The 12,406-nt window shown below is 52.5% G+C and overlaps 2 protein-coding genes across 2 annotated transcripts; both read left to right on the forward strand.

Annotated features, from left to right (window-relative positions):
* Positions 1-387: 387 nt before the first annotated feature.
* Positions 388-7,917, forward strand: LOC119310416 (transcription factor BIM2-like). Its single transcript, XM_037586178.1, has 12 exons — positions 388-860; positions 1,018-1,128; positions 1,901-2,170; positions 2,778-2,972; positions 5,259-5,385; positions 5,874-5,943; positions 6,049-6,144; positions 6,229-6,267; positions 6,365-6,575; positions 6,659-6,800; positions 7,077-7,209; positions 7,410-7,917. The coding sequence occupies exons 1-12, from the start codon at positions 848-850 to the stop codon at positions 7,524-7,526; spliced, it is 1,524 nt and encodes a 507-aa protein (XP_037442075.1). The 5' UTR covers positions 388-847; the 3' UTR covers positions 7,527-7,917.
* On the forward strand, positions 2,983-5,252 carry LOC119310415 (pentatricopeptide repeat-containing protein At3g12770-like). The gene has a single exon (XM_037586177.1). The coding sequence runs from the start codon at positions 3,219-3,221 to the stop codon at positions 4,995-4,997; it is 1,779 nt and encodes a 592-aa protein (XP_037442074.1). The 5' UTR covers positions 2,983-3,218; the 3' UTR covers positions 4,998-5,252.
* Positions 7,918-12,406: the final 4,489 nt, after the last annotated feature.

Below are 12,406 nucleotides of genomic sequence, written 5' to 3' on the forward strand. Positions count from 1 at the left end.
ATTTGTTGGGCGAGACGAAGGAACCCAATAATTTTGTACTGCTACTGCCGCGTGAATTCGATGGGAGAGAGAGGAAAAGGACGCAGGTGCGCGGGAGACGGTGGAGAGAGGGGTGGAGTGGGGAGGCCGAATCTGGAGCACATGACCCCGCGCCGGTCGCCATCCACGGGATGCCCGCAATTTCCGGCTCCATGTGCCGCCGCGGGCCCGGCCAACAACCGGCACGTGACCCCCCTCCCCACTCCACGTCGACCTATCCTATTCCTATTCCTATTCCGTCCCCCCCGCCGGCCGCACTCGCACGACTTGCCCCGACCCGACCCACCACCACTAGCCCCGCCCTCCCTCCCCCACCTCGGGATCGCCCCACGCGCCAATCTCCCTCCTCCAGCGCCGCGGTACGGCACGCCACGCCACGCCGGGGGTGGCCACGGCACGTGCGCTGCGCGGCGGGCGCCAGTAGCCTAGCTAGCAACGCCGTCACGTAACGTCGTCTCTCTCGCGGCGGTGGCAACGACCAGGTGCGGGGGGCCGCGCGCGCGCGTGCCGTATAAAGGTTCCCACTGCTCACACGGGCAGCCGCCTGCCTAGCTAGCCGCTGGTAGAGGAGGAGAAGCCGTAGCAGCGTGTGCAAAGAGAGAGAGAGAATTAAGAGAGGAGAGAGACAGAGGGAGAGAGAGAGAGAGGAGTTCTCCAGGCCTTGCAAGCTCTTGCGCGCGCGTGCTCTCGACGGCGCCGCTCGCGCGTGCTCGGGGAGGATCAACTGTTCCGGCGATCGTTACCAGCCGACGAGAACTGCGCGTCCGGCGGCGAGGCGATGCGACTGACCGACTGATGTGCTAGAATTATGGGCATCCAAGGTACGTACGATGGCACACGGCCGGCCGCGCGCGCACAGGCCGTGCGCGTGCGCCGTCTAGCATGGATGGCCGCATTAATTTTGTCTTCCTCGCCGGGGATCCATGGCTTCATGCCGTGGCGTTGCCTAATTGGGAAAGAGCGTGCGTGTGTATGCAGGGAACAAGGGGACGCACGACTTCCTCTCGCTCTACGCCCCCGCCGCCGCGGCCGCCGCCAAGGACTCCTCTCTCCAGCTCCACGACTCGAAGCCTCCCGCCGCCTCCCAAGGTTCGTCGATCCGCACTCCAATTCCGCGTCTCCTCCCCTCTGTCTCTGATCGCAACCTCCCTCTCTCCCTCGGCGGCGGATTAATTCCTAGTAGTATCAGCCAACTTCGATCGAATTGGCAGCTAGGTAGGTCAGATCATGATCTCTGCGCAGGCAGGTCCAAATTGCGCTCAGGTTTCGCTCGTCAAGAATGTAATTGACCGAGCTGTTCTTCCCTTCTGTGAATCGAATTTGATTTTCTTGGGGCAACTGCTTGGAGATCAACCTTGGAAGGAAGACCACCAGTACGCGTAAACAATTAGCCAGCGCACGAACATGCTTGGTCGTCACTCTAGCGTGCGACCGGTGACGATGATTGGGGTTCAAATTTCGTGTCAAGTTGGCGATATGAAGCGACAACCAGAAGCAACGGCGAGCGGATCACGTGTGGGTTGGACGCAAGCGGCGGCCGTCGACGCCTCGCTCCCCCGCCCTGCCTCCATCCGTCCTATCTGGCCGGGCCCCACCTTGATTATGCCCCACGAGGCCACGAGCTTAATCATGATTAGCCCAGCGCAACCCTTGTTACTCCTAGTTCTTTTTTTTTGGTTGCGAAATTGTTGGTTCTTCTCGGGAAAAGAAAAAATAATCCTAGTGTTAGTTCATTCTTCTTACTAGTAGCACAGTTACTACTAGCAAAGAATTGTTCACCTCACGAACTTAATCATGAGGAGTTTACTTATGTTACTTCTGATTATTACACGGGATACTGAGAAATAGAGAATTGCTGCAGGTTTCTTTTTGAAGACGCACGACTTCCTGCAGCCGCTGGAGAAGCCGGCGGCGTCGGCACAGTCCGGCGCGGACAGGCAGCAGCAGCAGCCGCAGACGACGAAGCACGCGCTGCCGGGCGGCATCGGCACGTTCAGCGTCACCCAGCAGGCGCCCGGAGCCGCCGGACCACAGTCGGCCGCCGCCGCCGCGGTGGTGGTGGTGAAGCCCGAGCCGCCGCCGTTCGTGCTCTGGGGCCAGCCCACGGCGTCACAACCACCGAGAGCACAAGGTACCCACGACCAGTCCCCTCTCCGGCCGCCGTTGCCCGTGAGCCGTGGTGGAAGCCAGCGGTCGTAGATGCTGCTACGCCTCCGGGGCTGGGCCTTTGCTTTCCGGTCGTCGATCGACGTCGACGTGCCGGGCGCACGCAGGCACGCACGCACGCACGCACGTGGATCACGTCGTCTTCCCCCTCTCACCACGTCAGTGCGCAAGGCTCAGTACCTAACCTACCCACCGTGCTGTAGTCGCTGGCATGTGTCCGTGATACTCTTCCCTACGTAGTCACACTTTTGCTACGTGCAGTACTCTTTTTTTTTTTTGGTACCACAGAGAGGACGAGGGACAAGGTGGCCCTCCTTGTGTGGGCCGGCATAATGGGTCGGGAAGGGCCCTACGGCCCGTGCAACTGATGAGGCTCTTGTCCTGCTCACCCGTCCCACGTGAACAGCCGGCTACCGGCCCATATCTATCCTTGTGCACACGTCGTCCCCACAAATTCTCGCCGTGCCCACTGTCATGTGGGCCACCTTTTTCTGCTTCGTTCCGTGTCGCTGTTGGGTAAAGGGCCCGGGAACGAGCTAAAGGAGTCCCTGTCTCTGTCGTCCACCTTGCAGGGCACCACCACCAGTGGACGCTCCCCTTCGCCGGCGCCGGGCAGGCGGCCACCGCGTCCAGGAAGCACCCGGCGGAGAGGAAGCGGCGCAGCGGCGGCGGGTTCATGGACTCTGGCTCCAGATCCAGCGGCGGTGCCGGCTTCGACGACGACGACGGCCTCGCCGCGCGCCGCGAGGTCTCCTCCTCGCTGCAAGGTACCGCAATTCCGCTCAATTCCGCTGTAATCCACCAGCAATTTCCTTCTCGGAAGCGCTCGGGCGCGTGCAGGTTTCTCCATCCCGATTGTTTATGTTTCTGTTTTTTTTTTTTCTCTTCTTCTGTTTCGTTTTTGCTAGACAGCCCCATTCATTTTTGTACTCACAGCGGGGGCAGTGTTCGTTCGTGTAGAGGGAAGGTTAGAGTGGAAAGGGAGGAGCTGACGCGACCTGACGGCGACGGCCATGGAGGCGCGGTGCGCGCGGCCGTCGCACGTCCACCAGCTCCACGCTCACCTCCTGGTCTCCGGCCGCCTCCTCGGCGGCTCGCCGGCGCTTGCGCTCCTGCTTTTGCGCGCTGCCTGCGGCGTCCGTGCGTCCCCGTGCCTCCGTCCCCTCGCCCACCACCTGCTCGACCACGTTCCCCACCCGCCCCCGCACCTTCTCCACGCCGCCTCCCGCCTTGCGTTCCGCCTCCGCCTGACCTCCCTAGCGCTCGGCCACTACCTCGCTCTCCGCGCGGAGCACCCGGCTTTCCTCCCGCCCACCCCTGCCATTGGCGATGTGCTCAAGTCTGTCCCTGGCCGCGCAGCCCATGCCCATGCGTTACGTCTCACTGACGGAGACACGCGATTCCTGCACAATTCACTCATCGCCATGTACTTTTCCTGCGGGGATGCCGGCCGTGCTCGTCGTGTGTTCGAGGGAATGCGTGACTGCGACAGGGACGTTGTCTCCTGGACCTCTCTCATCTCCGGGCTCGTGCAAAATCACAGTCCCTTGGAAGCGTTACGGCTGTTTGCAGCGATGATGTGCTGTGATGTCCGTCCTGATTTTGTGCCGGTTGTCACAGTCCTCAAGGCGTACATGGAGCTCGATGACTTGCCAGGTGCCAAATCAGCTCATTCCTTGGTAGTCAAGGGTGGCTTTGATGATGAACAAGATGTTGTGACCACACTGACGGCCATGTATGCCAAGTTTGGCTGCATCATGGCTGCAAGGGCACTCTTCGACAGGATCCCGCCCCCACGGGTGAATGTGATCCTGTGGAATGCCATGATATCGGGTTACTCCAAGAACGGGCTTGCCAGCGAGGCAGTGTATTTGTTCAAGCAGATGCAGGTGTTTGCAAGGAGCATGAGCCCTGATTCTGTCACGTTGCGGTCGGTTATCATGGCCTGTGCTCAGCTCGGCTCCACCGAGCTCGCAGTATGGATGGAGGATTATGTACGCCGTAGTGAGTGCAGGGAGGATGTTCTCGTGAACACAGCGTTGATTGACATGTATGCCAAGTCAGGGAGCATTGCCCATGCGCGCAGAGTCTTTGAACAGATGCGTGTGCATGAGCGGGATGTGGTAGTCTGGAGTGCATTGATCTCAGGTTACGGGGTGCACGGCCATCTTGCTGAGGCCATAGGCCTGTTTGAGGACATGAAGCTCGCAGGGGTGAAACCGAATGATGTGACTTTCTTGGGGCTTTTGTCAGCATGCAACCATGCGGGCGCTGTGGAGAAAGGGTGGTTCTACTTTCATTCCATGAAACCTGACCACAAGATCGAGCCTCGGCACCAACACTATGCTTGTGTGGTCGACCTGCTTGCTCGTGCTGGTCAGCTTGACACAGCATATCGATTTATACTTGACATGCCCATCAAACCAGAGATGAGTGTATGGGGTGCCTTACTTCACGGTTGCAAGATGCACGAGCACTCAAACATGGCCATGGCTGAGAGGGCAGCACAGCACATCTTTGAGTTGGAGCAGTCCAACGCGGGGCATTATGTGCAGCTGGCAAACATGTATGCGTCTGCAGGGATGTGGAGCCATGTTGCTGGTGTACGGGTCACCATGAGAGAGAGGGGTGTCACCAAAGCAACTGGATGCAGCTCCATCGAGGTCGATGGAAAGATGCACAACTTCCATGCCTGGGATCACTCGCATCCAAGGGCCGCCGAGATTTTCGCCTTACTCTGCCTTCTTTCTCAAAGTCCAACTGGCCATGAAATGGGGCATGCCAGCTGTTGAGTTCCTTTTTGTAGTTAGGAAAAACTCCTCATATCCTGTAATACTTTCACATAGTATCTTGGCAGCCAGCATTAATTGTGTCATGCATATCATGTCCCTACAATGCAATTGCGATACAATTTGTCGTGAGCACTGTGACCATCAAAATAAACAAAACATACCTGGTTACACGAGATCCGCTGCATTCAGCGCACAATACAGGGTTGATGATTTTTGCAAACCTTCAGTTTTTTTTACTAATGAATGCTGTTTATGTAGCAGAATTAGCTGTGAGGGTGGATGCCAAGGGCGGGAGCTGCAGTGGCAGCGGCACGGATCAGCTGCCAAACACACCAAAGTCAAAGCATTCTGCAACTGAGCAGCGCCGCCGTAGCAAGATCAATGACAGGTGAGGATTCCTGAACTCCTGTAGTTTGTTCATAAGATAAACAATCCATCAGTATTGTATTGGCATTGTTCCATGGTAATTAGATATCTAAGCTGTGACCTCAATTGTGTTGGAGAAATTTTAGTTAGTCGAAGATTTTGATAATTTAGAACATGTTCTAAAGTAGATTGTATGATTGTGTGCGAGATCTTAAGTAGATTGTATGATTGTATAAACACTAGGTATGTAAATTATCAAATTTAGTTCATGATTGAACAACAAGATTAAATCTCTTAAGATATTAATGGTTGTCCATACAAAATTAGACAAATTTGTATTTTGGCAAAGCACAGATATATGCATCCTAAAAAAAGTCATAGATATAATGTACGGAGTACTTTAGAAGGAGCTTATCTGAAATTATTTTCAAGACCATTTGTGAGCGGCAGACAAACACTGGGCTCAGTGTACATAACATAACTGTTCTTCTGTCGACATTATTTCAACAGGTTTCAGATACTTAGGGATCTTTTACCACACACTGATCAAAAGAGAGACAAGGCAACATTTCTCTTAGAGGTAAGGCTCCCAGCAGCAAGTTTGTCTCCTGGTTTTCTCGAAAGAAAACAAGTTTGTCTCCTGGTTGATTAACTTGGTTCTCTCTTGATGCTATTTGTTATCCAGGTTATTGAATATATACGATTTTTGCAAGAGAAAGCACAGAAGTACGAGGCTTCATTTCCAGAGTGGAACCAAGAAAATGCAAAGTTGCTCCCATGGGTAATTGTTTTTCCAAATCTGCAATATGTGATTAACAATCCATTCTTGGACGACTGTATCTTAACTCTGTTCTATATTTTGTAGTCAAACATGTATTTTCGATCATCTTGGAAAAATGCACAGGTAAATTTTGTTTCCTGTAATTGCATGTCATCTCCGACTGAAATCTTCAGAACTTTCTGGTCAGCGTCTTACACATACTATTATCCTTGTGGTGCAGAGTAAAGGGCAAATCGCAGAAGATGCCTCGCCTGACCCTTCACAATTCATCAGAAATGGGGCCTCCCCTGGATTCAATATCACAGGCAAGCTTGATGATAACCACACCGCGGTAGCATCTGCAGCTATCTCAGGGGCACCGGATCAGGCAGAAACCGACCACATGGCTAGTGTGTCCTGTAGATCGGCGGACACTCCAACAAATATTATGAGTATGTTTGACAACCCACCTGTGCTTCTGTTCCCATTTTGGAAGTACTATTGGTTATTTATGAATATTTCCTTTTTTATGCAGATAATGTTTCGCCACAGTCTCAACCACAATGGGCAAATCCATCTGGTGTGGATGATTGCGCGGTGAACAGTGACGTGTTAAATAACCAACAATTGATGATTGATGAAGGAACAATCAGCGTGTCAAGCCAATATTCCCAAGAGTATGTTACAAAGAATACCACTATCTTTAGTATTGTACGTCGCTACTTGAGTATCAGATATCAGAATCCTGCATGTTAATAGTTATAATAGTTGCATGTTATTTTTGGAAACATTTAGCATCTGCTTTGATTGTTGTTATTAAACTAGCATTTCCTGGCAATTTTATAGTTCAGAATTTTAGATTGATCTTTTATAGAGCATATCGTGAAAAACATTTCTTGCCTTTACCAAACAAAGTACACTGACACGTTTAGGTTTTTGTTAACTCACAACAGGCTACTTAATACGTTGACTCATGCTCTTCAAAGCTCGGGTATAGATTTGTCCCAAGCCAACATATCTGTCCAGATCAACCTGGGCAAGCGGGCTGTCAAAAGACCTACTGCTGGACAATCCTCCAGTTTTAAGGTGCGTCACTCATCATACTTCATATTCCCCATATACCTATTCTGAAGATACCTCTGCAAAAAATTCATACAATTCCTATCGTTTCTATTGTAGCATTTGCACACTTCAAAGAGCTCAGAGTCAGTTCTTGTAAATGCATCTTAACGTCTCCTTGCGTATGTTATTTTAAATTTTGACATGTGGTGTTTACATCCGTGTAGGAGCACATCGATCTAGCCCCGACGAACGAAATGATGGGCCATCAGCAGACGATGCTGGGCAACGCCGCCGAAGAGCTACCGCACGCAGCGAAGCGGTACAAGCCGGGCAACACCTGACGGCGGCGACCCTCGCCACATTCTCCACCCAAGACAGGATTGATCATTCTTTCCTCCGCGGCATTGCCAGCGGAGACCCTGAGATTGCATGTACATTATGTTGCTTCTGTGACGGCACCGGGACGAGCTGAGACTTTGGTGCATTCTTTCATTTAATCTTCGCGTCGCCGCCTTTTATTTATTGTCGAAGTAAAAGCAAAACAAAACAAAGAAGCTTCCATTGCAGATTGTGAAGCTGCTCTTGTAGTACTAGTATATACAGGCTTCCATTCGTATGCGAAGTTTCTCCCCCGTGTAACCTGTAAGATAACTCGACCAACCCTGTCTTTTACTGTAGTTAAGTCGCACCCTGGAGTATGTCTCATGTCTGTTCTGCTATTATCTTATCTCATGTCTGTTTTGCTATTATCTTACTGTATCTCTGTCGAATTGTGTAAATGAATTGGATGGAAGCCCAGGCCTCCATGGTCGGTGGTTCTGGTAGCCGGCAGGCTGTGGCGCCGGTATCTGACCGTCGTGCGGTGGCGAGGGGAAGTAGCTCCCGAGACGCGATCGCGTGACTTTGCTAGTGACGGTTCCCCTACGCAACGCTTGCGGTGCAGCGGTGATGCGGGAACCTCGTTTACCCAGCGCTTCACTAATTCAAAGTCTGACCCTGACTTTGCGGCTCACTCTTTGGAACTAAACAGTAGGCAGTGGCGAGATACAGGCAGAGCAAGTAAATGTTTTTGAAGTGAGGGCGTCTGAGGCTAATCTTGCGACAAGCTGCAAGCGCGGTCCATTGTGTTGCACGTCAAAATTAGTGCGCGTCAGTCTTTGTCCCTTCCAAGACGCTACTATCACGCAGCGCGCGCGGGTCGACGGCACAGGGTCAAGATGGGAACGGGCCGGGTCAACCCGTCGGGCCATTGGCCCGACCCAGAAAATCGAGGCCATTGGATCTGTCGGGTCAGCCTCGTATGGGATTCGGTCCAGTAGAGCCGGCACTAGTTGACCCATTGGATCTGCAGGGTCGACCCAATGCAATCGCAGCCCCCGACCCCCCCGTCCATCTCTACCGCGGCGGCGCCGGCGCTGTCTCCGGTTCCTCCCGCTCAGCGTCTTGCTCACCGTCCCTCTAAGCATCCAGCTTGGCGTCATGCCCGCCTTCTAGCTCGTTGTCTTGCTTCTTGGTCGTGGCCTGGTACTTGTCCTGCTCTGGTTCTTGGTTGTGGATTGCTTCAGTTTCTGTTCATGTACTTGACCTCGGTGTCCCCTTTCCACGGCCAAGCCTTTCAATTTGGAGTGCTAACTTTGTTGCCTGGAAGAAAATGTTCTCTGTTTATACATAGCTAAAAAACTGTGAAATTCTTGCTGAATTTTGGGTCGGCCCTGGGGTACCCAATGGGCCAGCGAGGCCACATGATTTTGTCAGGATGGGTCGATCCATGGCCCCCTGAAATTGGCCTTGAGGCCACGGGGCTAGGTCCAAGGCCAGGGCCGGGCCGGCCCATTCCCATCTTGAGCACAGGGCAAGTGGAGCAGTGAACTTAGACTTGGCGGGTTTTTTTTTGAGGGAAATACTGCCGCATTTATTAACTTACGATGTTCGGAATCTCATCCGACAAAACAGAAAGAACGAAATCCGGGGGAGCCCCCAACCAAATCTTACAAAGTTCATCACCAACTCCTACTCTAGCTAGCTTATGCGCGGCAGCATTAGTAGAACGTCTAACCCAAGACACCTTAGAGTCGACAAAGGACTGCATCAAGGATTTGATCTCCTCCACCAGAGGCCCAGACGCCGAGAGCTCCTTAGTGTGTTTCTTCAACATCTGCACGACTCCTCTAGCGTCTAGCTCAACATGCACGTGCGTCGCGTTGATATCTTTTGCTACTTCGAGTGCCCGCTTACATGCCAAGATCTCAGCCACTTCAGGATCGACCACCTCCTGGAAGTGGTGACATATACCAGCTCTGAATGCCCCCATATGATCCCGTAGCACAGCCCCCCCTCCAGCCTTGTTTCCCATCCTGGATATTGCGCCGTCAGAATTCACCTTGATCCAGCCCACATCCGGTGGCTCCCATTTCTGAATCTGCATGCGTGCCGGGGTGTTATCTGATGCGGGATGTGCTATCTTCCACTCCTCCATTTGCCTCAAAACCCCACCCAATATTTCATGTGGGTGTTTGATCATTTTCCCTTCTCGTGTCTCATTCCTCGCCAGCCATAGGCTGTATAATGCCTGCATCGTTGCCTGCTTTGCATCATCGGAAGCTCCCGCTAGCCACTATAGTAGCCAACGTGCTATCTCTCTCTAGGAGTCTAACTGGCATGGTGGGATCGCCACCAAATCTCCCATCTCCGATCGAAATAGCCGCCAAAATAATTCAGAGTGTGGACACACCCAAAACCGATGGAATATAGTTTCTTCACGCCCACAAGCAACACAGAAAACCCCAGGTTTTATCCTTCGTCGATGGAGCTCTGATCCAACTGTCAGTCCATTTGAAATTAGTCTCCAAAGATGGATCTTGGCCTTTCCTGGTGCATTCGTGCCCCAAAGGGCCATATACGCCTTGTGTTTGTTCACCGAGCTAGATGACTCCGGCCGTCCGGAGCGCGATCTGAGCATGGCCATTTTCAAGTGATAAGCTGAGCGAACAAAGAAGATTCCATTCTTTGTGAAGTTCCAAGCTTGGTAGTCGTCAGCACCCAAACCACCCACCACAATCTGCAAAATGTCACTAGCATCGTCCGGGGTGAACATCTCCCTGACTCGGTCGCGATCCCAGCTCCTTCCATCCGGCAACAGGAGATCGGCCACCTTCATCACTCCAGGTATATACGTCTGTCCCAGTGGCTTCATGGACCCGCCTCTTGGGATCCAGTTACTGTGATGTATACTCACCTTGGAGCCGTCTCCAATTCTCCACACCAAGCCTTCGCGAAGTAGATCCCGGCCATGCAGAATACTTCTGTAAGTGTATGAGGTTGTAGCAGGACACGTTGCGCTCAAAATGGATTCCTCTTTGAAGTAGCGTGCCTTGAGCACTCTTGCTACTAACGCCTCCGGGTATTGTAAGACACGCCAGGCTTGCTTAGCAAGAAGAGCCTGATTGAACGCTATCAAGTCGCGGAAACCCATGCCTCCATCCCTTTTCGAGGTACACATCTTTTGCCATGAAATCCAATGTACTTTTTTCTCACCATCCTTTGCCCCCCACCAGAATTTTGACGAGATAGAATTCAGATTCCGGCACGTTTTCTTTGTGAGGTGGAAACAGCTCATGGTGAATGTTGGTACTGCTTGGAGACCAGACTTGATAAGAACCTCCCTTGCCTTCTTTGAAAGGCCCAAACCCTTCCATCCACTACATTTACCTTTTGAACTCTCCATTACATAAGGAAAGGTGCCCTCCTTTGATCGTCCAACCAGTGTTGGGAGACCAAGGTACCGTTCACTTAGTGCTTCCGAGGTCACCCTCAACACCGCCTTGAGCTCTTCCTTAGTGTTGTCCTGACAGCCCTTGCCAAAGAAGATCGAGGATTTCTGCAAATTCACCTTCTGTCCCGAGGCTTGCTCGTAACTCACTAAGATCTCCCTTAGAGTCTCTAGGTACTCAGTGGATCCCTCCAAGAACACAATACTGTCATCTGCAAAAAGGAGATGCGTTACATGGGGGCCAGTGCTCCCAAACGTCACTCCTTTCAGTCTATTTTCTGCTTGCGCTTTTCTCAACAGAGCCGAGAAACCCTCAACACAAAATAAGAACAGATAAGGCGACAAAGGATCTCCCTGTCTGAGTCCTCGGGAGGGTAAAAAACACCTAGAACATGCACCGTTGAGCTTTACCGAGAAACTTGCCGTCGTCACACACCGCATGATCATCTCTATCCATGACTCTGCAAAACCAAACCGTTCCATCATCTGCTTCAAGAACACCCACTCAACACGGTCATAGGCCTTCATCATATCAAGCTTCACAGCACATAAGGGTCTCTTCCTCTTCCTGTTGCGAATGGCATGGACACACTCATAGGCCACTAGCACATTATCTGTGATAAGGTGCCCAGGGCTTTGACATGTGTTGGGAAGAAAAACCCCGAAGAGAAAAGGCATGTTGAAATGGGCCGCAACGCAACATGCGAACGGAGAGAAAGTTGGAGCGGTCGGTTGAAGTCCGGCAAACGCGCGACCTTGCGGTGCCGTCGTGATCGTGCGGATTCGCGGTGCGACGGTGGTGGGTGGGTGCGCGCCGGACTGACCTGCACTTTGCCTGATGGGCGTGCTGAGCACATAACAAATGAATACGGGCGCGATCCGGCGACGGCGGCGATCCCGGCGTGGCGTGCGCGCGTGCCGCGAGGACCGGGAGCACGCACGCGGCGCGGTGGTGACTCGGAGAGCGAGGCGAGGCTCATCTGAGCTGACCTGAAGCCGATCCCGATGCCAGTCTTACTCGCAACCGGACGAATTGCTCGGCCTCCGACGCAGCTACTGAATACGGGCTGGATCGTTCCTTCCTCACGACGCAACGCTGCTACTAGTAGAAAACTGCACGCACGTACGCCGCGAGTGGAGCCCTGCGCTCGCGCATTGCGGATCGAGGAGGACGATTGAGGCGGCCGCTGGAGGGCAGCCTCGATCAGCTTCTGAACAAAATCATGCTACTAAAACAGACCAGCATGGAACACCAAGTCCAAAAGTCGTAGCACTCGTATTGTTTTTCTTCTACAAGTAGTAGTATCAATTTTCTCACAAAAAAATAAGCAGCAGTATCAATTAACAATAATTCGTGGCAAGAATTATCATTTTCGTATTGAAAAATAAAACCAGTTATGTCTATGATAGTTGTCCAGGTTTCAAAGTATCTGACCAGGCGGATCTGAAGCA

The sequence above is a fragment of the Triticum dicoccoides genome, chromosome 5B, assembly GCF_002162155.2.
Source record: "Triticum dicoccoides isolate Atlit2015 ecotype Zavitan chromosome 5B, WEW_v2.0, whole genome shotgun sequence".
NCBI classification, from domain to species: domain Eukaryota; kingdom Viridiplantae; phylum Streptophyta; class Magnoliopsida; order Poales; family Poaceae; genus Triticum; species Triticum dicoccoides.

Bases quoted from the DNA above. Each gene is read 5' to 3' on its own strand.
- LOC119310415 (XM_037586177.1), top strand. From the start codon at position 3,219: ATGGAGGCGCGGTGCGCGCGGCCGTCGCACGTCCACCAGCTCCACGCT.
- LOC119310416 (XM_037586178.1), top strand. The intron at 2,973-5,258 runs GTACCGCAATTC...TTTATGTAGCAG, and splicing joins GGTCTCCTCCTCGCTGCAAG to AATTAGCTGTGAGGGTGGAT. The intron at 6,801-7,076 runs GTATGTTACAAA...AACTCACAACAG, and splicing joins TCAAGCCAATATTCCCAAGA to GCTACTTAATACGTTGACTC.